The sequence below is a fragment of the Pelobates fuscus genome, chromosome 4 (genome assembly GCF_036172605.1).
Source record: "Pelobates fuscus isolate aPelFus1 chromosome 4, aPelFus1.pri, whole genome shotgun sequence".
Taxonomy (NCBI): Eukaryota; Metazoa; Chordata; class Amphibia; order Anura; family Pelobatidae; genus Pelobates; species Pelobates fuscus.
The window spans coordinates 232,209,300-232,233,903 of NC_086320.1; the positions used below are offsets into that span (position 1 = coordinate 232,209,300).

The 24,604-nt window shown below is 37.7% G+C and overlaps 1 protein-coding gene across 8 annotated transcripts in view; it reads right to left on the reverse strand.

Annotated features, from left to right (window-relative positions):
* CTNND2 (catenin delta 2) overlaps positions 1–24,604 on the reverse strand; it is a 1,082,982-nt gene that overhangs the window by 382,559 nt on the left and 675,819 nt on the right. For all 8 annotated transcript variants that reach the window (XM_063451948.1, XM_063451945.1, XM_063451947.1 and 5 more), the window contains exon 8: positions 20,635–20,829. In XM_063451948.1, the coding sequence (XP_063308018.1) occupies positions 20,635–20,829 (195 nt within the window). The remainder of the gene's footprint in view (positions 1–20,634; positions 20,830–24,604) is intronic.

Consider the following 24,604-nt stretch of genomic DNA (forward strand, 5'->3'; position numbering starts at 1 on the left):
AATGAACATTTATATAATGACATTGCTTACAACTGTTCTAGATTTCTTATACCGCCAACTATTTTCATTTCATAAAGCTAACATAGTATTTAATTGTGAAATCGACTGTTTCAGAAGAATATTTTTTTTTTAATTTTTTGATTTAATAATGCAAACTAAATTACAGGTTGAACTAACAGGAGAACCCTCTGTATTTATACTTGTAACTGAAGTTGAAATATAAATATTTTATGATTATAACTTTTGGGTCCCCTAACAGAGAATTAAAAAAGAAAAAAATCTAGATCAGACATTGGATTCTGTCAATACAGATCTTGAGTTATGAGCGTTTACATATTGTTATATTTTAATAACCATTCTAGGTCATTTAAAAAGTCTTGCCTTTGGCTATAATTTTCTAAGTAAAACTTTTTAAAGTGAAAATAAAATATATCTTAGATAAGGTGTGTTACATAATATTAATTTTCACATGCATATTGGTGATAATCTACCCATTGTGGTCCTGACTAAATCTTTTCTTTTAATCTGTTCTTTTTTCTTATTGGAATTGACAGGCTATCAAGTATTGTTCCTTGACAACAAATATTGGAGGTGCAGCTCCTAAACTAGGAGGCACGTTTATAAATAAGGTGTGGAAGTACTTTCAATAAGATTTCTGATTCCAAATAATTCCTTTAACAGAAATATGTTCTTCCTTGACGTTTGGTCTGTTAAATGCAAATATTTTATAAATAGCTGCAACATTATAAAATTTGGCTTTTACACAATAAAGCAGCAAAACGTGCAGAGTTAGATTCTATTAGATAATGTAGCATAGGACTGGCAGTATAACTAAGGACATAGGCAGTAACATAGTCAACACATTTTACTTTCTCTGCCCATAGTGTGCGCTTTGTATCTCACATTACTGTCTATCAATGGTGCAATGGAGTAATATTTAATCTGCTAAACTAGGAGGCAACAATGTGTCTGCTTCCAATTGTTTAAAGAAACACTAAAGGCTCCCAGACCACTTTATCTCATTAAAGTGGTCTTGATGCAGTGTCCCTGCCTGTTTAACCATGCAAATAAAAATGTTGTAGTTTCTGAGAAACTGCAATGTTCCAATTGCCGGGTAAAGTCCTCCTCTAGTGGCTGTCTTCCAGGCGCTTCCTGGTCCTGAACGTAGCTTTACGGACGTTCCCATGTGCATACGCTTTAGGACCTACCATTGCTGTGACATCATAGGAGGAAGAGAGCTAGCCAGCACTGACTGAGCCTCTTCACTGGAAAGAGGTAAGTGAACAAAGAGATGATAACCCTTTCATCGGGCTATGGGGAGGGGGGAATTCCATAACTATGGACAAGGATACTATAGAAATACAGGAATGCATTCCTAACACTATAGTGTTCCTTTAATATTAATTACCACATTGAAGAGTAGACACAATCTATTAATTAAAGAATGGAATCGCATTTAAAGAAAAAAAACACACATGTTCTACACTTGTTAATTATTAAACAACTCTGGAATTATTTGTTAAGGCAATTATATGGTTAATTTTTAAAATCATGATAATTATATAAATTAACAAGGAAATTGTAGGAGAGAATATTCGTTAGTCAAGTATTAAACAAAGTAAATAGAATTAAATATATGAATTACACTAACACAGTAAATATGGAAAAATATATCCATGGGCATTCTGGAAACTGGAGAAGAAAACTGTAAAAATTATACAGACGATTATTTTAATATTTAGTGTCATACAGATGATTTAATTTTATATTGCGCTTTTTTGTTCTATTTTTTGTGTAAATATTAATGAGCCTTTTAACCCCAGAACCCTTAAAAAAAAATTCTAGGAAAAACTATAAATAAATGAAAATTGGTATACATGTATCATTTTACTTTTTACATCAACATACTAATATTGTTGTGCTGTCACTGTCCTGCCTAATCAAGACTGTTGGGGGGTATGGATAACATTTAAGACACTTTACTGCTAGATTGCTAGCCTGCCTGTCTGTGTGGACTCTGATGTTTTGCATTCAAAGAGATGCAGCCTCTGTTTCCCATGGCTCCATCGCCACCACTGACAACCAGTCCTTGTTATGAATGTCATGATCATTACCTCATCTCACCATAACGTCACGCAGAAACACACCCAACCCAGACGCAAAGCACAGGTCCTGCACAATTCCTGCCTGCTTCCGTACTTCTGCAGAACTGTGCAAACATGCATCTCAATTCACCTCCTACTATATTAATTCTCAGAATAATGATAGTATGTGCCAGCCCATAACCCCCTCACCAGCCCTCCCATGCTATTTGCCTGAGGGCAATTTTCTCCCTGCTCCCCTTGCCAGCCCGACCATGCTCATTCATTCCCTTTCCCCTCATTTATAAAAGACCATTTTCAATCAAGGTATGCTGACATTAACCAACAGCCTATTTTCATCTTCCACAGTCACATTGCTTTCAACCACTGTATTGCAGGAGCCTCAATTTGTGTAAACTATCATTCCTTTTCCCACGTGCTCCATTTATTCCTGCTTGGGGCTTGTCAGATGATGTTGAATATCTAAAAAGCAGTGATGTGTTTACATCTTGTAAACATTCTTAACAGCATTTTCACATTATTTAATGGCCCCTTCAATTATAAACTGAAGCAGTAATATGCTGTAACATGCTGTAGTAATTACAACAGTAATTGGTGCCTTGGTGCACATTAGAAAAAAACAAAAAAATACTATAACAATGTTGGTTCTAAAGTATCAGTACTCTTACTCTCAATCTTTCAGAAAACTTTGTTGAGCCCATATTATAAAATAGATCAACCTTTTATCCTAGGAGTTCTAGACATATCTGTGGTGGTGAAACAGACTTCTAAGGGATAAGGGCTTACGGTACTCTCTTGCAATAACTTACAAAGCTTTATGGGTGTGCAGAGGTTATACCTCTTGAAGCAATAGCTAAGTAATAACTATATTCAATTAGATATCTAACAGATATTTAGACTGACCGTTTGCAGAATGGGAGCACTAATCCGTTTTCATCGAGCATAATAAGATAGAGCTAGTTAGTTTACCTCGAAGATTAGGTGCCCATGAAGGCACAGTATAGACTATTGCTACTTAAGCTCCATGATTAAAAAGCTATTATATTAGCATTTTTCTACCTCTAATTCTCAACTAGATCGCAATTTTTTTATTGGGTACATAAGAAACACACTTTAGTAGGAAGCACAATATCTTCCCTTTGGGTGTGTTCTCACTAGTTACAAACCTCAGCTGATAAATTAATACAATCATTTCACTCAATCTGATTCTCAGAGAATGGCTGCATTTGCAGATACTCTGTTACTTTTAAGAGGTCTCACTGCTTATTGGACTATAAGTGTTGAAAGGATACCCAAGTAGTACAAGTATGCTTACGTAAAACTGGCCTAACTACATACACATATCCTATTATCAGGTTCCAGATATCTATGAATCGGAGTGTATTTTGTAAATATCTCTAGTTTCTACCTTCTTTCTTTTATCAATCAAATTAAAGTGTATGTTTCAACCTCATAAGAAACCTATTTGGATAGGGCATTTTGTTCTCATTTCTCTAAAACGATTCAATGCAAGATTTCAAACCATAATAACAGGCAGAATATAAGTATATGTAAACATTAACACTGTGTTACATTTGACAGATTTCTCTGACTCTTTCATCTACTAGGTAGTAGACATTAATAGCAGTAAGTAGTTCAAGTCTTTATGCTTCACCCTTTTTTTCTTGCAGGGCACATACCAAAATGATGTGTGCACACAGGCTATTGGCCATGGCTGCAGATTATCAGCAAAGGTTACTTCACAGATTTTGTAATATTATTGATTGACAAACATGTATCTGGGAGGTCTGAAACATTACATAAAATGTAGAAATATGAACTTGTCCTTTGCATCCAGTAGTCAGCATAGAGAAAGCACTGACAGAAGAGGGGAAATGAGTCAATGTATATTATATATACATATAGTATATTATTATATTTCTCCTCTTTATTAGTAATTTCAGCTTGTGCTTTCCCTTGAATTATATTGTGATTCATTTAATATACATTTAAAAGAAATAAAAAAAAGTTAATACAAGTTCTATGTAACTCTTAATGTTTTATTCAAAGGTTTCAATCCTACAGAAGTGATAGTTCCCCATTTAAACCTAAACCCTGCCTTCCCTGTTACTAGTGTCGACCTGTTTAAACTGGTTACATGTTTATTAATGCAGTATCTGGACTTAAATAAAGATAAACTATGAACAATATATCAGTTTTTTAGGCCTACATCTTTTTCTATCTCTGTTTCTTTATATGATTGCAAAAAGAGAGAGGGGGGGGGGGGACAAATATATTTGGGTTACTTACGACAAAAAGGCATTTCATTACAACCAAATAACTATAGTCTCAGTCTATATAAAAGGATATGATTACAGAAAGTGGATATGGAACAGAAGAGAAAGATAGTGGCACTAGCAATAAATAGTCACTTATTAGTAGTAATGGCTTTCTAAAAAAAAAAAACACACAGGGAGTAGCACAGGAAAAGCTCTAAGTGGATGAGATTTGTTGCAAGTTGAGTTACAGGAAGATCAGTCTCCATTTTATTGAGAAGGATTTAGAGTGTTTTATATGGTATTAGAAGAGCACAGTGACTTTCAGAGTGCTGCAGAAATACCTTACAAATGGAATATTTACAATGTTAGAAATGCATGCACATTGCAGTATTCCACGTTGAGCTCAAACTGTGTTACCTGAAGAAGCTTTTTATTTAAATTGAATAAAATATTTTTTCATTAATTTGATTCCAGTAATATGTTAAAAGCAAATGATTTACAGTCAGGTTTAAGGGGGAGTTACATTTTATTAAATAAATAATTCTAGAACAAAGGTTGTTACGGTGCCCCAATGTAATAATATTAAATTATATTATGTTTAAAAACTAACAAAACAAATAAATATGGTTGCTATGTATAGAAGAGTTAAAAAACAAAATATACATCTTACTGTACTATACTAGAGTTTAGATGTATCAAGAAAAAAAAAACAGGTGGTATTTGGTGGCACAGTGCTAAACAGGGAGCAATCACCAAGGAAACCAAAATGTTGCACCCAAAATAGCACCCTTTTTTGTTTTGTAAATCCCCCTACATGTACTGTATATGTTATTATTTAGGAGAGTTAATGCACATGCAGTCTTACTTTAAGTCACACTCTGGGCACAAGCCAATCCATCACAAGAGCTGAGCTGCAGGTATCCGGGGGAACTGATTTCCTGTGAAACCATTTGGAAATGGCTTAACAATGAAACGAGGGACTACAGGACAAGACTTCTAGATTAATTTTAGGCAGAACTGCCATGTGGCCTAAATTAGGCAAAACATGTAGCTAGGTGAGATTCCGAATTCTAAGCCTTCATGTGCAAAAATATCGTAGGGTGGGAGGGTAGGGGGGGGGGGGGGAGGGGGCAGGAGGACATGCATGGTTCAGTTCTTGCTTTTTTATAGGGGGAGATGGGTGGGGTCACATAAGCAGCTTAGTTTGTCATGATGGACAAAAGAGATAACCTGGGCCATTGATTCATGTCACAGTAGAACATCCACCAGGCACCAATACATTTTGCAACACAAACAACTATTTTTTGCTAAATAAATTCTTGTTAGTTTACACAATAAATAATCATTGCTAGACCTAATTTTTACTGTAATAAAACAAATGAACACACCTAAAACAATGTTATGTCCTGCTCCCACAAAAACATTGAAGGAGGGTAGGATTGTGTTCCCCAATCCACCTTCAACAGTAGTGTCATGGCCTCTGAGGTCTGAACACCTTTGTGCGTATTCAAAGGCGTTTCCGTTTTTATCCTTTAAAAAAAATTGTACTGAGAGCACTATATCCTGTTTTCCTTCTCCCTCCTATATACTAAGGACATCTGACTGCTGCACACTGAAAAAGAACCCCTCTACAACCCCTGAAGATGCCTCTGAATACACACAAAGACTGCCAACATATCCACAGACAGGGATTGTACTGTCCAGGTGCATATATCTGGAGGTGAACGTAAGCTCCAAAATATTGTAAGTGCATTTAGTTTTATTTACAATTATCAGCCATCTAAAACATACTACACAATATAAACATTTCTCCTCTCATCCCCTATATAGCCTCAGATTACCAAAGGCACTGCTTCCCTGCACCTTTTTCACATTCATTGTACCACCAAAAAGAAGAGACTCTGGTTTAGGAAGCTTAAGCTGCCAAACACACAGCACACAAGCGCCAACCATTCCATCTACTTTACCAGGGACGTGCCCACAAGCCCACTCAGTCCTGTTTTGCAAGGTAATCAGACTACCTCCTAGTCCAGTCCCGTTTTATAAGGTACTCATGCTACCTCTGAAAAGCTCCCTAGTACATGTAGCAAATATATATGTAACTAGCTCCATTAATCAAAATGCATATAAATGGGAAATCACTTAAAAAGCTCTAAAAAATTGTGTGCTGAAAATGCAGGAAGTGCAAAAAAAAAAAAAAAAAAATATATATATATATATATATATATATATTACTTATTTACTGTATTATTTTTTTTTAAATGCATTAAAATAAGAGCTAATCCTGTCTGGATTGAAGTTGTAGTTTTCTTTTTATGATGTTAAAACTTTTAAAGTAAGTTTCACTTCAAATATATTTAAAAAATAAAGTGCACACGTGTCATTCTAGTCAGCAGTGTCAAAACGTCAGCAGGAACATATGGATGCATACATGCAACATCTGCAAAGAATTAATTAGACAACAACAGTGAAAAATCGCCATATTTAGCCATAATGACACAGCACAACCATTGACCTTAATTTAAAATTTAAAGCTATAGTTTCACCTTGGAGCTACACTTATCTTGCAATCCCCTTTTCTTGAAGACTCCATCAACTAAGGAACTTGAGTCTCACGGCATACCAACATTCCTTTTATACTAGGATGTATGACTATATAAATAGCATTGATTTTGTGCTTGGTTAAGCTATGTATATTTAATCTGGACATACAGCAAAAACACACAAGAACAACACACAGGACAGAAGGACAGCAACTGAGAAAGCCTCCTGGAGAGGTGAAACACGTTTTGCAACTAACTTCTACAATACTAAGGACTTACCATTACAAACTGTTTTTAATTTATTTGTTTTTTTTACCTATTTTAACCCTTTGTGCACTTTATCTGAATAAAGCACTTTTTGAACCTTCACTACAATTTGTGACTGCAATCAAAAGAGTAGAAGCTAATTCAGGACACAGAGAAGGGAGTGGGACCCTCTACATCCCACATAGCTCAAAATCTGAGCCTAATAAATACTGTCTCCACACTTGTGAGTGCACCTTATCTCACTTTGGCACTTTAATCCATATTACAGGCAATATTGTGCTATTGTTTGTCTACTACTACACCTACTCTAAAGATTTACTTCCGAATGTGCATGTAAGAAACTCCACCTTGTATATATTTGTGATAGAGCAAAAATGAATGAACAAACATTTTCCAAGCAATAGTTTTGAAGAATTTAAAAAAATTGTGGTGTAAAAAGTGTAGCTATGTCACAAATCCATAATGTCTATAAACAATACATGGGTTTTTAATTACTCTAAGGCAACTAACTGTGGAAAGAGTGTGGCTAAAAATATTTTGACTTTCTCCTAGTGAAACTTGCGACCAGAGTATTCCTCTAATTAAAAAAGATATTGATACATTAAAATGCATGCACAAAAAGTAATTTTTCTTTACTGCCCCTTTAAATAGTGATGAATAAACATCACGTAATATTAAAAGGCAAAGAGTCATGTGAAAATTTTAAATGAAATGTTTTATGATTTTTTAAATCATGTCATAGATGGATAATGGATTGTTTAGGTGCTCTTTTTAGATTAAAACAAGGTTGCCCAGTCCAATCTATCTGCCATTTTTGGACTATTCTCAATAAACTGGTTTAGAGTTATGATGATATTTGTTCAACATTGATGAATGGCAAGTGTTGGAAAATCAGAGTAAGAATAAAAGTTATAACACAATCTGCACTGCTGAGAGAGGAGAATTGTGATATTATGAAACTGAAATTGTTATAATTATCAGAATTCCACACACGCACACGTGCACACATATACAAAATCCTTACCTAAGAATCAAAAGATAGAAACGGCCCAATGATTAAACCAAATGAGGAATAAATTCCTAATGAGGGATTATCCAGATATAGAATTACAAAAAAAGAATTACAATTTGTAAGAAAAGTGGTTGGATCATCCTGTATAATACATTCAAGATATTAAAAAAAAAATAAACAAACTAAAAAGATTAGCCTTTCATCTGACAGCATATTGCACATAAGGATGCAATTGAGTGGTTTAAATATTCATATCATGAGGGTTTACAAAGACAACTGTAATTGTAATTTAGGAGGATATAATTTAAGGGACAAACTAGTAAAATAAATGATATTTAAAAAAGGGGGGAGGGATGGGGAAGGGACAGCCTATAGATCAGGTAAGTGAGGGATGGGGGGCAACCTACAGATTAGGTAAGTGAGGGATGGGGGCAACCTACAGATTAGGTAAGTGAGGGATGGGGGGAACCTACAGATCAGGTAAGTGATACATAGGGGGAGGCAGCCTACAGATCATGTGATTGAGGGATGGGGGTGGGGGGAGCCTACAGATCAGGTAAGTGATGCATGAGGTGTGGTGGCCTACAGATCAGGTAAGTGAGGGATTGGGGGAGACAGCCTACAGATCAGGTAAGTGAGGAATGGGGAGACAGCCTACAGATCAGGGAAGTGCGGCATGGGGGGCAGCCTACAGATCAGATAAATGAGGCATGGGGGGCAGCCTACAGATCAGATAAGTGAGGCATGGGGGGCAGCCTACAGAACAGGCAACTGAGGCATGGTGGGGCAGCCGACAGATTAGGTAAGTGAGGGATGGGGGGCAGACTACAGATCAGGTAAGTGAGGGATGGGGGTCAGCATACAAATCAGATAAGTGAGGCATGGGGGTCAGCCTACAGATCAGGTAAGTGAGGGTAGGGGGCAGCATACAGGAAGGGTCAGCAAGGAGCAGGAAGGTAAAATAGGAGAAGGAGCCGAAAGGAGAAGGAACAGAAATGAGCAGGAAAGGACTTCAAAGAGCAGAAAGGGTCAGCAATGAGCAGGAATGGACAGAAGGAGCGGATAGGTAAAGTAGGAGAAGGAGCAAAAAAGGAACAGAAATGAGCAGGAAAAGGCAGCAACTAGGAGAAAGGGGCAGGGAGGGTCTGCAAGGAGCAGGAAGGGGCAGAAATGAGCAGGAAGGGGCAGCAATGAGTAGGAACGGTCTGCAAGGAGCAGAAAGGGGCACCAAGGAGCAGGAGGGGGCAGAAATGAGCAGGAAGGGGTAGCAAGGAGTAGGAAGGTTCTTCAAGGAGCAGGAAGGAGCAGCACGGAGCAGGAAGGGCTGCAGGGAGAAGGAAGGGTCTGCAAGGAGCAGAAAGAATCAGAAGGAGCACAAAGGTAAAGTAGGAGAAGGAGCAGAAAGGGCCAGCAAGGAGCTGTAAGGGGCAGAAGGAGCACAAATGTAAAGTAGAAGAAGGAGCAGAAAGGAACAGAAATGAGCAGGAAGGGTCAGAAGGGAGCAGGAAGGGTCAGCAGGGAGCAGGAAGGGTCAGCAAGGAGCAGGAAGGGGCAGGAAATAGCAGGGATGGTCTGCAAGGAGCAGGAAGGGGCAGGAAATAGCAGGGCTGGTCTGCAAGAAGCAGGAAGGGGCAGCAAGAAGCAGAAAGGATCAGCAAGGAGCAGGAAGGGGCGGGAAGGGTCTGCAAGGAGCAGAAAGAGTCAGCAAAGAGCAGAAAGGGGCAGGAAGGGACAGAAGGAGCACAAAGGTAAATTAGAAGAAGCAGCAGAAAGGGCCAACAAGGAGCTGGAAAGGGCAACAAGAAGCAGTAAGGGTCTGCAAGGAGCCGCAAGGGTCTGCAAGGAGCAGGAAGGGGCGGCAAGAAGCAGGAAGGGACTGCAAGGAGAAGGAATGATCTGAAAGGAGTAGAAAGGGGCAGGAAGGGACAGAAGGAGCACAAAGGTAAAGGAGCAGAAAGAATCAAAAGGAGCACAAAGGTAAAGTAGAAGGTTGAGCAGAAAGGGCCAACAAGGAGCTGGAAAGGGCAGCAAGAAGCAGTAAGGGTCTGCAAGGAGCAGAAAGAGTCAGGAAGGAGCAGAAAGGGGCAGGAAGGGACAGAATGAGCACAAAGGTGAAGTAGGAAAAGGAGCTGAAAGGAATAAAAATAAGCAAGAAGGGTCAGCAAGGAGCAGGAAGCGTCTGCAAGGAGCAGAAAGGGACAGAAGGAGCAGGAAGGTAAAGGAGCAGAATGAATCAGAAGGAGCACAAAGGTAAAGTAGGATAAGGAGCAGAAAGGAACAGCAAGGAGCAGGAAGGTAAAGTAGGAGAAGAAGCAGGAAGGAGAAGGAACAAAAATAAGCAGGAAGGGACAGCAAGGAGCAGAAAGGGGAAGCAAGGAGCTGGAAGGGGCAGCAAGGAGTTGGAAGGGGCACAAAGGTAAAGTAAGAGAAGGAGCAGAAAGGCTCTGCAAGGAGCAGAAAGGGATCAGAAAGAGAAAGGAGCAGAAGGGTGCAAAAAAAGCAGAAAGTAGCAGAAAGGTAAAGGAGCAGAAGAAGCCAAGGAGGAGAGAAGACAGTGTCAGAAGAATAAGAAGAAAAGGAGATTGAAGCAAGAAGGACAAGTGAAGTATTTCCTCTACTTCATTCTGGACACCACATCATAAGGCTTTGGTACCTGGGCCTGACAGGGAAACTTTGGATCTACTCATCTCCCCAGGTGTTAATGGTTCTTTTATTTACTGTGTCAGGAAGCACAGAGCGGTCAGCTGGCACTCTAAGCCAATCAGTAGCTCCCCATTCATAAAAAAGTAAAACATTTTTATGAACTGGAAACTAGCAATTGGATTAGAGCGTCAGCTGACTCTAGCCAATCAGTGGCACCAATGCCTGATGTCAATCTGCACTTCCTGACACTCTATTTCAGAAGCTGAATGCCACTGAGCGACCTGGAGATCTGGAGCTGGAGGAAGTATTTGGGGTTAAACCATTTGAGAGAGGTTTAACTCCTTAAAGGAAAGAGAGCACCCAGGAGCCTCCTGGCATCATAGCATTTTCATTTAGATGAAGTTGTTATGGTGACCAGAGTATTTTATTAATTTGATTAAAGGAACACTATAGTGTCAGGAATACATACATGTATTCCTGACACCATAGTTATGAAAACACTATTCAACCTGGCTTTATGTGATAATCACTATGCCCCTCCCCTTCATGACACTGTCAAAGCATAGATGTCATTATAATTATGCCCCCTGTGGAAAAATGTCTGCGGACGCCCATGAGTATGTCCTAACTATCCTGGGCTTTAAAGCCATTAGGGCATGTTGACATATCCTAACATGCTGGCATGAGCAGGATTAAATCTCGGTTTATGCCAAAAAGTCCCAGGTAGTAATCAATACTTGGAGGTCCGCTGATTGCCATATCTTCATATGCAGTGCTCAAAGTGAGTGCTATACACAGATCTTTAAATGTGGATTTAAATCCTAATTAACTGCAATGCAGTGTGAGCAGGGGTAAAGGAGACTCAGATATCAATAGATACCCGGGGTGCCATCTGAGCTCTACATTCTTCTCTGTCTGATGGGGCCAATTTTAGTATCCCTAGACTAACATGTGTGCTGTATGTGGCTCTCAAATTGAGTTATTCTACATCCATTTAAAATCCCTTCTCAATTGATACATGGGGATCCCCTCTGTCAGTTAGGGTGACCACAGGCTGATTTATGAGCTGGTTGCAGATCTCAAGTTGAGCACCGAATAGAGCTCTTTAACCCCTTAAGGACACATGACATGTGTGACATGTCATGATTCCCTTTTATTCCAGAAGTTTGATCCTTAAGGGGTTAAAGGACCACTATAGTGCCAGGAAAACATACTCGTTTTCCTGGCACTATAGTGCCCTGAGGTTGCCCCCACCCTCAGGGTCCCCCTCCCGCCGGGCTGGATGTAGAGGAAGGGGTTAAACTTACCTCTTTCTCCAGCGCCGGTCGGAGAGCTCTCCTCCTCCTCTCCGCCTCCTCTCCTCCTCTTTGGCTGAATGCGCATGTGCGGCAAGAGCCGTGCGCGCATTCAGCCAGTCCATAGGAAAGCATTCACAATGCTTTCCTATGGACGCTGGCGTCTTCTCACTGTGATTTTCACAGTGAGAAGCGCGGAAGCCCTCTAGCGGCTGTCAGTGAGACAGCCACTAGAGGCTGGATTAACCCTATTATAAACATAGCAGTTTCTTTGAAACTGCTATGTTTATATAAAAAAGGGTTAAACCTAGATGGACCTGGCGCCCAGACCACCTCATTAAGCTGAAGTGGTCTGGGTGCCTATAGTGGTCTGGGTGCCTATAGTAACTGTCAACTCAACTATTGTTTTCATATAATGACCCTATCAGCAAGTTTTGAAAGGAAATCAATTCACTGTTAAATTAAGTATATGTAAAAAAAAATTTAAATCTCATTCCTACCTTTAGTATATAAAAGGATCCTTCGGCTATATCAATGCACCTTGGGTCAGACATGTTTGAATTTGACAGTCAGTCAGTCTGATGATGACACTGCAATGTGCATAGAGTGTGTAGGGAAAACAATAGACTGTATATAGGTTTTCAAACAACAAAGATGGTTGGAGGCAGACTGGGACTGGCCATCAGGCAAGCCTTGCAATTGCCCTGTGTGCCACGATGACTATGGACCAGGGCTGACAGCGGAGATTTGGATGGCACAATTGAAGCGCCAGCCTTGCTATGTGCCATCACAGGCCAGTGGGCAGATTAAAGATCCCCTCATCAGCACACTTTAATGAGAGACTAGGGGGTGCCCAGGGTGCACTTTGACAGGGGTCTCCTCTCTCGTTTCAAATTCAGCAGCAGCATGTCCTCTGTTCTCGTGATCTGCGAGAGCAGAGGACCTGCTGCTGCTAGAGGAGGATGAAAGGTGGACACTCCTGGGCTCCTATGCAGTGCCACTGGACCACCAGGGACCTATGCTGTTCCAATGGACCACCAGGGACCTATGCTGTGCCTTTGGACCACCAGGGGATGTAGTGTGTCCCCCTTCCCTGGACACAAGTAAGAGTCAGAGGGGGGACGGGGACAGGTAAGAGTCAGAGGGGTGGGAGATAAGTGACAAGGAAGGGGGCAGGTAGGAGACAGAGAGGGGGGCTGGTAAGAGATTTTTTTTTACATATACTTAATTTAACAGAGAATCGATTTCCTTTCAAAACTTGCTTATAGGGTCATTATATGAAAAAAAAAGTGTTGAGGTGACAGTTACCACTCAAACATTAAAATGTAATTGTCCCTCTTTTTCAGTTTAAAATGTTGGAAAGTATGTTTAAAGTACACTTAACGTGGGACATCAGCATGTGATAAAATGGTTGCATTAAGCAAAGAGTTTTATCAGAGAGCACAATGCATCTAGAAAAAATCTGAATGTGAGATGTACTACCCAGAACATGCATTATTTACTAGGGGTATTGATGAAATGGCTTTGATTTATACAATATCTATACCCAAGGTGATTTCTGCTGACCTTAAAAGACTTGAGATATGTGCATTGATCCCTGTGTACTTAAATAGATGTTTATTTCAGCAGCACCCTTGTTAACAAGTCATGTACTAGTCGCTAATTCAATTTTTTGTATTTAACTTAAATCTGAAGATCATTGCAGTCATGAAAATTAGATATTTCAAGAACAGAAAGTATATATTATTATTATTATTATTATCATTATTATTATTATTATTACTGGTATTTATATAGAACCAGCATATTCCGTAGCGCTTTACAATATTATCATTGGAGGAGATTTAACAATAAATGAGATAATTACAAATACTTACAGGAACAATAGGTTAAAGAGGGCCCTGCGCAAGCAAGCTTAGTCTATAGCAGGTGGGATATAAAACCCAACAGGACAGGAGGTAGCAATCAAATACGGTGGAGTGAAGCAGAGCTGGAGGAGAGAATAGAATGCTGCCCTTTAGGAGAGAGCAAGCGACAGGTATGTGAGCTAGAGGTTAGTCTGGGAGGCCATAAGCTTTCCTAAAGATTTGAGGCACTTTTTAAATGTTGGGAGACTAGAGGAGAGCTTGACTATCATAGCAGGCTATTCCAAAGGAAAGGAGCCACCCACAAGAAGTCCTGCAAGCATGAGTTGGCTGTATGGGTTCAAGCAGCGAACAGGAGAAGGTCACGGGCAGAGCAGAAAGACCGAGAAGGGGCATACCTGCGGATCAGTGAAGAAAAATAGGAGGGGCTAGAATTAGTCAGTGCTTTATATGTGTGGACTGACATGGGGGAGAGGTGTTAGAGGAGCGACAGGATAGGAAAATCAGTCTAGCTGCAGCATTAATTACAGACTGTAGTGGGGCAATACAACTTGGGAAGTAGAGAGTTACAATAATCCATGCCAGAGATTACTAGAGTAGCATCTTGCTTAAGAAAGTGTTTTTAAGGTGGAATATATAGGATTTGGTAACAGACTGGATGTGAGGCTCAAATGTGAGGTCGGAATCAAGTATAACTTCAAGACAGCGCCCTTGCAATGATATTTATGCAAGGATATATATGTTAATTATTTAAACTAAACTAAACCAAACAAAAAAAAAAGGAAAGAAAAATAGTTACATACACAGTATTCCACATCCCAGTATACATTTAGGTAACAGGTTTTTTTTTTACTATCACCTGCTAGTTACCATCATCTGGAGCTTCAGACAGACTATTTAGGAAGGTCCTGGACTATTCTTATGCTTTAGTTACCTTGTACCCATTATAGAAACATAGAAACATAGTATGTGACGGCAGATAAGAACCATTCGGCCCATCTAGTCTGCCCAACTTTCTTAATACTTTCATTAGTCCCCGGGCTTATCTTATAGCTAGGATAGCCTTATGCCTACCCCATGTATGCTTAAACTCCTTCACTGTGTTAATCTCTACCATTTCAGCTGGAAGGCTATTCCATGCACCCACTACCCTCTCAGTAAAGTAATACTTCCTGATATTATTTTTAAACTTTGTCCCTCTAATTTAAGACGAATTTATGTCCTTTTGTTGTGGTAGTTTTTCTTCATTTAAATATAGTCTCCTCCTTTACTGTGTTGATTCCCTTTATGTATTTAAATGTTTCTATCATACCCCCCTGTCTCGTCTTTCCTCCAAGCTGACATGTTAAGTTCCTCCAACCCTTCCTTGTAAGTTTTATCCTGCAATCCATGAACCAGTTTAGTAGCCCTTCTCTGAACTCTCTCTAAATTATCAATATCCTTCTGGAGATACGGTCTCTAGTATTGTGTACAATCCTCCAAGTGAGGTCTCACCAGTACCAGGCATGAGCACTTCCCTCTTTCTACTACTAATACCTCTCTCTATACAACCAAGCATACTGCTAGCATTTCCTGGTGCTCTGTTACATTGTCTGCCTACCTTTAAGTCATCTGAAATAATTACCCCGAAATCTCTTTCCTCAGATGTTGAGGTTAGGACACTATCAAATATTCTGTACTCTGCCCTTGCATGCATTATCTTGCACTTATCCACATTAAATGTCAGCTGCCACAACTCTGACCATTTTCCTAGTTTGCCTAAATCAGTTGCCATTTGGCTTATCCGTCCTAAGCCAAATATATGTGTGTATTGTTGTTATATGTGTTGTGTGCTGTCCTGTCCTGCTGATGTTTGTTACCAAGTAGGTGGATTTGGCTGTGGAGCCTGAACAGGGCCACCTGTTGTGACAGAGTCTTCGGACCTGTTGGCTGGGTGTATGATCCATCTAGCCCTAGGATAAATCAAAAGAGCTAGCCCTGAGAGCCGCATTTGCTTTTGTAAAGGCAACAGCTATAATCACATTATAGGCAGTGTTCTGAATACCTGCCTGGAAGAAGAGCTGCAGTAGCATAGGAACGAGAGTGCTGCAGAGGTATAGGCAGAGGGCACAATACCTGCCTGGAAGGAGAGCTGCCTGGTCAGATGGAAAAGCTCCAGAAGGACCCCTGTCAAGCTTTGGTGACTGGGGCGGAAGCATTCCGGTCCCGTCAAGCGGCTAGGAAGCGGATTGGGCAGAGGTACTCGGTTGGAGTATAAGAGCTCCGTCACAACCACCATTAAAGTATAAGCTCACCTTCCAACATTAAGACAAACCTCCAAATTTGCACGGCAGCTTTTAATTTAAAGGCAAATTGTCTAAGGAGACAGCATGGTGTATTCTAGACTTGTACAGAATTTTAGCAGAAAAAAAATAATTCAGGTTAACAGAATTTACTTTAGGTCACTTATAATAATATTCACACAGAAGGTGACTTTATCCCAGAAAAGAGAACAGGAATTGCATAATACAGATGAAGAGAGGTGCTTCAATGGAAAATGCATCTTTGCCTGTGTAGTCAAAAATCCTTGCACTGGTCCTGAGGACAATGGCTTCTCAGCCCTACCTATACTGACTACTCATAATACTTCTATCTTATTTAGTTCACAACACTTATTATAATGTACTGATCAGGAGAGGGATTATGTACTGTACTGATGTGGGAGACATTGTTATCAATTGTAGATAGTAAACCTGTGGTGAATCTCATTAGCATCATGCTGCAATATTAACTAACTGACTGTTTCTTACTTTTATAAATGGAGAAATCTCTAGATAAAGATTGTCATAAAAAATAATTGACTTCATGTCGCTGTTCATTTCAGTTGAATATATGTAAAGCCATTCAGACAGCCACAGCAGCAGGAACAAACAGGACGCTAGCTGTTATGACTGTGACTGCTGACATGCAAAAATGCAACAATATTGCCTGGCCTATTGACTAAGCAATGCTATAATTTTTTTGTAATGTCAATTATGAGTTGCCACATTATTATATATCTGGATTAAAAAAAAAAAAAGGAAGTGAGAGAACTTTTTAGAATGATTGTAGTAATCTTTTACTGTTTGCTACCTAGTTTTAATGAAAAATTGTGAGCAGGAGTCATTCCACTGTTTCCCAGTGGTAGCATGAGTCATTTATTTGACAAAAAAAGGGATTTAAAATAAACAAATAAATAAAACTTTCCTGCTGGCTTTTTCCTTTAATTTTTTTTAAGTCCCCTGTTTTGAAATTAAATTACTCCTGCTTCAGCTCCCTCTTTGTTCAAATGGCGTTCAATGTAGAGCTTTTAAGCACTGCCTGGCTTGCAGTATGACCATGCCTGCTACCTCCGCAGATGTGGGCATAAGCTAAATGGGCATTGTGTTTTTTTCCCACACTGAAGGACAGTCTCTTTCTCGCTACAGACTGGGTATGTGGGGAAGCTTTGCTGTTCTTGTTGGAAGATGTATGTAGGTGGTCACTTACCCAGTGTCAATCACTTTTTCCTAAGAATAAGAAGTGCTAAAAAAATAAATAAAAAAGAAAAATAAGAAGTGCCCTGTTAAGTAACAGTGCCCTGTACCTCACATGCCTGTCTCTTGCTCTCTCCTATAGGGCAGTGCTTTACTCTCTCCTCCAGCTCTGCTTCACTCCAACCTTATTTGAATGATATTTCCTGTCCTCATGTGTTTTATACCCCACCTCCTATAGACTGTAAGCTCGTTTGAGCAGGGTCCTCTTCAACCTATCTTTCCTGTATGTTTTCTTGGAATTGTCCTATTTCTAGTTAAATCCCCCCTTTCATAATATTGTAAAGCGCTACAGAATCTGCTGGCGCTATATAAATGGCGATGATAATAATAATAATAATAATAATAATACTCTGTAGAACCACAATTAAAGGCATATGAAAAAGGGGGAGTTGGAGTTATTAAAATGTTATTTTTCTACTTTTATTTTTCTACAAAGAGTTAAAAAAAATAGACCTGCCATAACCAATGTAGGGTTAACTTAACTGCAGCCCCACACTGTGATTACTCTTGGGGGAAGAAGCTTGCAATTCCAAAGCACTAGAAGTAGCATAGAAACACATTGAATTTGATGTAAGTGAATGAAAGTGGATGTAAGTAGCCTTGGTAGTAGCAAGTAGGCCGAAATAACTTTTATTTTTCCTTTTTTTTAAATTTCCCAGATAATATGGTGTCATTGTTACTGTCCTACATGACTCTGTCAAGTATTGGTACTATCCTTACCATCTTCCTTGCTGCACACAAAGATGGTGGTGTTAGTGGAGGAGGTAGCAATGGTGGAATGTTGTGAACTCTGCCAGAATCACTATGTGCTCTTTTGCCTACCATAGTATTTGCTAGTTCTACTTTATTCCTCAGTAATACAAAATACATGATATCTTTCAGATGTTGCTTTGTACTGGCACTAGTGAAATGACTTACTCAATGGTTGATTAATGCTGATGGAAATGCTGATAGTGTCAGTAAAGGTGATACTGATTGTGGTGGTATTGGTGGTAGTTTTGGTGGTGGTAGTAGCATTTACAGTAAGTGAGCAACCTGCGCCAGTGGTAGCAGGTGCAGATGATGTATCAACTGTCTCCTCTGGATAACACCATTCTACATCAGATACAGATGGAGTTGAATATGATGGACAAGATTCAGGAGACAAGTGTACATTGGCTCCCAAAGAAAATACTGAGCTGCTGTACTCTCCTCTATCAATTCCTATTCCAATAACTCAACATACTTATAGTCAAATGGCTCCTGGACCAGAGGTAAAAGTTCTATGTCTGCAGTGGTGGGGAAAGCTGAATTATCATCATCAGTTTCACCAGCACCTCTACCAAGACTGGACATTGAGGACAGTACTTTGGTGCTCTGCTGTGTGTCCTCATTAAAGATTAGCTCTGATGACCCCCACAAAGTAAACACCAATTTCTCTCCTTGAGTTGCTTCTTCGGGGGCTCACAAAATGACAGTTACAGTGAAAGTGGCAGCCCAAGTTATGCAGCATGAAAAGGATGGGAAAAAAACAAATGGTTGTTGAATCAAACATAGATGACATGCTGCTAATCCCATTATTTTCAGGCTGACTACTACTAGTAATGGAGTTGTCAACAGTCATCATGCCAAGGTATTCTAACTCTCAGAAACCATGGCACTAATGCTGATGGTGGAAGGGAGAACAGAGACCCTTCCCCTAACCGCTTACAATTTTGGCTTGGGAGTAGTAAGTGACATTAATGATGGCGGGTTTCATTTTCTTATTACATGAAATGAGATATACAAATGATTGTGTGTTGTATAAACTAGCACAAGTTTAGAGTTTTCTTTCTTCAAACAAGTAAAAAAAAAAACTAACTTTTAATTCACATTGGTAAGTTAGTGTCACAATAGGATCAATGATTTACACCTGGCAAACTTATTTTTTTTTCTCCAAACAGTTAACAAAAGAACCACAAAAACGTTAAACAGCTGTGTATTGAAAACATAAACTCACATTAGGATGAATAACTAAATTTGTGATCTCCTATCTCCCACTAAAGTTTTATCTAGTGTTCCTGGCAGTACTAGCTGCTAGATACAGCATAAAGCTAAAACTAGTCTCACAGTAGACCTTTGACCTATACTAGGCAAAAATATTTATTTTCCCGGCAATGCAGTACCCAAAATAATTACTTTCTTACCTCGAAATAGCTAAGAAAAATAACTTTTAACAACAGTATACTGACTGTTCATGGCAGTATTACAACATAAAGCTAAAGCTTGCCTTACAGTAGAATCAACAATGACCCAGGCTATCTAATACTCCAGCACACGGTATCACTCCTGGTTTGTATCCCTTAATATCTGAAATCAAAGTGAAGAATCCTGCTTGGAAGTATAGCTGTTTTATTACTCCCTTTTTCTCCTCATCAGCATTTAATGGCTATCCCATAACAATTGTTCATCTTTATTTTGCTACCTCTTGACTGGACAGCCCAGAGTAGCTGCTTAAAAACCCCCACTATGAAAAAAAAAAAAATCTATCACATCAAATCATGAATGAAAACGAGCATGTTCGGGCCGGCAAGATACCCCAAGATTCTGTCAAGTGGCTATTCAGAATTTCTTTGAATCCCTTGATTGTCCCGATTTCGGATGGATTGTAGTGTGGCCTGAAACAAAGTCAAGTCTAGTGTATTCTTATGAATCCCTACAAACTAATCGCACGTACTAAGTTGAAAACACATTGGGGTAGGCTGCAGCTGTCTAACAAGGCTATAATACAAATGCAAATAAAAAAAATATATAGATCCATTTCAATATAAAACTAACTTTTCTCACCTGTATTCTCAAGAATTTCTTATTTTATTTTTTAAAAAGATGCATTTGTTTTACATACATTTTAAATAGATTTTGATATATAAAATAACAAATGAAAACTGAATCCTCAAAGGAAGGAAACCTTCATGTTTGCAGAAGAATTTGAAAAGATAAAATAACAAAAGGCTGAAAACATAAAGTGTCCATTTCACATTGAATTGCAAACTTTCACATTGAATTGATTACCATTTCAGTGACTGCAGAGAAATATGGTTATAGAATGTTAAATTTCAACAACATGTATTGCTTACCTGTGTTAGTGCGGTATGAACTGGTATGAACTGGCAGTAAAGGATCACCCTGGCTTTGGCTGAGACTTCTCATAGGTGGCTTCTGATATACTCTGTCTTCATAAATGGGGTCTATGTGATGTTCTGGTGACTGCAAGCCCCTTAACTCAGAGCCCAAATGACTGTGCTGGCTAGTGTAAGATGCTCGAGATCCAGCTAAAAAAAAACGACAAAAACAGGTTTATTTAATAAAAAAAATTAATGTTTTAAAATATAAAATGTTATAAACAAAACCAGTGCACATATTGCAGAAAATTACATGAAATTGTGCCACTGAATTTTGTTAACCTAGTTACCATGTTCCCAGAGCTTCCTAAAATTGATTTAAACCTGATTTCCCTGTATTACTGTATTTTCTCTCTTTTTTTTAAGCAAATAAAAATTCAGCAAATCGGCAAGTCAAGTGTTCTCTGCATTTGTAAAGGATTTATGGGCATATTTTAAAATACCTTTATAGCAAACATAAAAGTGTTCATAAAAGTGCTTGAGTGAAAATAAATGGATATCCTAGTTAACCTAATAGAAAAAAGCCAAAACAAGATACACTATTTATATGTTTACATTTTAGCAGTTTTATAAAACAAAAGCACAGCTGAAGCCCAATAAGGCCAAAAAATTACTTCCAAAATTAAAAATATTCCTCTTTAGTCATGTTGTTCAATTTGGTGTTTTCAAAGATCAGTCTAGACACCATAACCATTAAATGGCAGTGAATGTAGTGGTTATGTTGCCATCACACCAGGGGGTGCAGTTTATTTTATGTATTTTTTTATATATATATATATATATATATATATATATATATATATATATATATTTATATATATATATATATATATATATATATATATATATATATATCACAGTTAATGGCACTCACCCTTGCTCATATAGTAAATAGGAGAGGTGCCCTGGGGCAATCTCGCACTCATAAATAATTATATTGAAAAAAGATGCACTCTTTGGTCTTTTTGAAAGTATTGACGGTCTTTAATCCATATAAGGTTTACAAGTTGCTTGATCATATATATATATATAAAATGGGCTTCTTGACATTACATTCCTCACCAAAATTCCTTGTATATTAATCAGTTGTTCTTTTCATGGGTAGCATGACCTATAGACTATAGTATATAATGGAACTGATAATTAAATGGGCTTAAAACACAACCTGGGAGTGCCAGGAAAATTATAAAACTGAATTTGATAGTGGTGTTCTGTTTAACATAAGATTTCATTATTTATATTATTTATATATTTGAAAATACATTGTAAGTGCCCTTTTGAAGACCTCTTAAATTAGATTAGTAAATATATAGTAACAACATTGAAAATTGGAAGAAAGTGGAATATAATTAGCTATAAATATATATTGAGGCTATAAACCGTTTTTTGTTTGTTTTATCCACACACTTTAACTTATTTGTTTATTTGAAAGTGATATACTTGAGCTTATACATATCATACACACTTTTTAATTGTATAAGTTAGTTTTAACAATCATTATCACTCATACTTTAGATCAGCACTATTTTATTTCCATAACAGAACATTTTCAGAGACAATGGGACCTAATATCACCTCTTTTCTGTTTCACATTCTCTTAAATAGATAAAATCATGACAATGCTGTTAGCAATTATGTATATTGGATTGGTTAAAGATATTGGACTATTGCATTTTGCTTTAATTTCATGCAACCAAAAGTGAATTTAATTGTGTTTCTTGATAAATATTTAAAAATATTTTACTTCAACAAGAAACAAACATTTAACAAAGCACGACATCATAAAATAAGAGCTTTAATGGGATATGTTGTGTCAGGCCATATTGAATAGATATATATGCTTGCTGTAAATGTGTTCAACTATTTCTTCATGTTTATCTCTTGTATAATAAAATCAATAAAACTTTATGTTCAAACATTTTGATAATAGTGCTGCATTAAAACACTTATGAAATGAGACTACAAAAATAATTTGCTTCCTATATTTACAGTGATTAATGTTCTAAATTTGTCTCTAACTTCATCAATCATATTGATTTTGTTTTCAAGACCATACCAAATTGAATGGTATGACATCTATCAGAATCACAAACTAGTGAGCTGTGTTAAATTGACAACTCACAAAAATGAACCAAAATTATCTGGAAAGAGGAAATCTCAAACACAAGCTTAATTTGTTGGGTTGCCCAAAACAAATCATCCAAATTATAGACCGGCCTGTCGTGGATTTCCATTCTACAAAATGTGTAATGTTTACATAATAAATCAAAGTAATCATGATCTCTCCAGATGTCTACACATTAGATGCTGTGGCAGTTGGGACTAGATATAATGGGACCATATTTAGTTAACTATAGTCAGATTAAATTGTTTGAAAAAAAGCAGTACAAAAGTTTAACCAAAAGCAATCTACAGTCCTTATCGAAGAGTTTTATTTTTGTTCAGTCCTTTCAACTAAGTAATATTATTAATCTGAAAGCATTTTTACTTCTAATACCACATGTAAGCATATTTCAAGAATATATTCAATTTATTGAAAGCTGCAAGTTTCTTCTCTGCATTAACTGGGAATCATATAACTTCTACAAGCTGAACAAATGTAATCTACAGTGAAGGTTTGTAAAGGTTTTGTAAAGTTTGTAAAGGTTTTTAAAATCCATTATAAATGATGTTTAGATAGTAACATGTCCCTTAAAAACATTTTTTTTATTCCTTAATGCTGGCAAAGTGGAAACCATTCATTTGGTTCTGAACTACAATTTGTCTGACTTGAATTTGTCTGACATGTCTGACAACATGGTTGATCAATCGAATTACTGAAAAGAAATGTTGCAAATACACATAGCAAAATACACATAGCAACTGAAAGCATGTTGAATACCACGCATGTTGATTTTCACTTGTGATTCTGAATTCTGTATTTATTTATTTATATGTGTATATATATACAGATTTTTTTTCACTGCTCCTCCTGATTTTCCCTCTGTTGTTTACTTTTTCTTACTTAATCTGTAAACTAATATGAAACATATTCCTATCAGTGTACAGTGGGATATATACACACAATATTTATAATAATATATATGTGGCTGTAACATTTTTTTTTGTTTTTGAAAAAATTGTTCAGTTGAACCAAATTTTCTCACTGTGCCCAAGTCTACTACCTTACATTCATGACCATATAAGACAAAATACATTTGCACCATCAGGATCAAAACATGAACTATATATGTGGCAGAAAAGAGTTCACTCTTACACTCTTACACTGTTTCACACACAGCACGCCGGCACATACAAGGATATAGAAACATTCTCCCATGTATATTGTAAACGCAAGTTCACATATTTTACTGCAATCTAATATATGCAGAGTAGCAAGGAAAGTAAATTATATAATTTGTAGTATTTAACATATTTAGAACTTTTATCACGTGTATAATGAAAACATGTTTTAGAACATGCAGTGCACACAATCATTTTTTTGGTTTATTCTGACAAAATCAGCATTTTCAAACCCCGGTCTATATTTCAATTCCAGACACATTTAGGCAATGCCAGAACCAAACCATAAAAATAATCCCATCTGGTAATGATTGGATGAAGGTATTAGATCCATAAAAGTTATAATGAATATACTTGATAGCAGTCATATTGGATATTTATGTTACAATAATGTTGGTGATATGCGTGAATGTTCTCACAATAAACCACAGGAGTATTGATCTATCTATGAGATAAATCCTGAAGATCTCTGAACTAATAGTTATACTGGTGAGAGGTGCAATAGACACTGGTGGGTAGTATGTGCTGACTATCTAACTCAAATGTGTATATTCTGTCCATCTGAGTAGAATTATTTCAAAGCACCCTTCTCACATTTTATCAGGAATAGCTAGATTACACAAGTGCAAAACTATTTTATGGT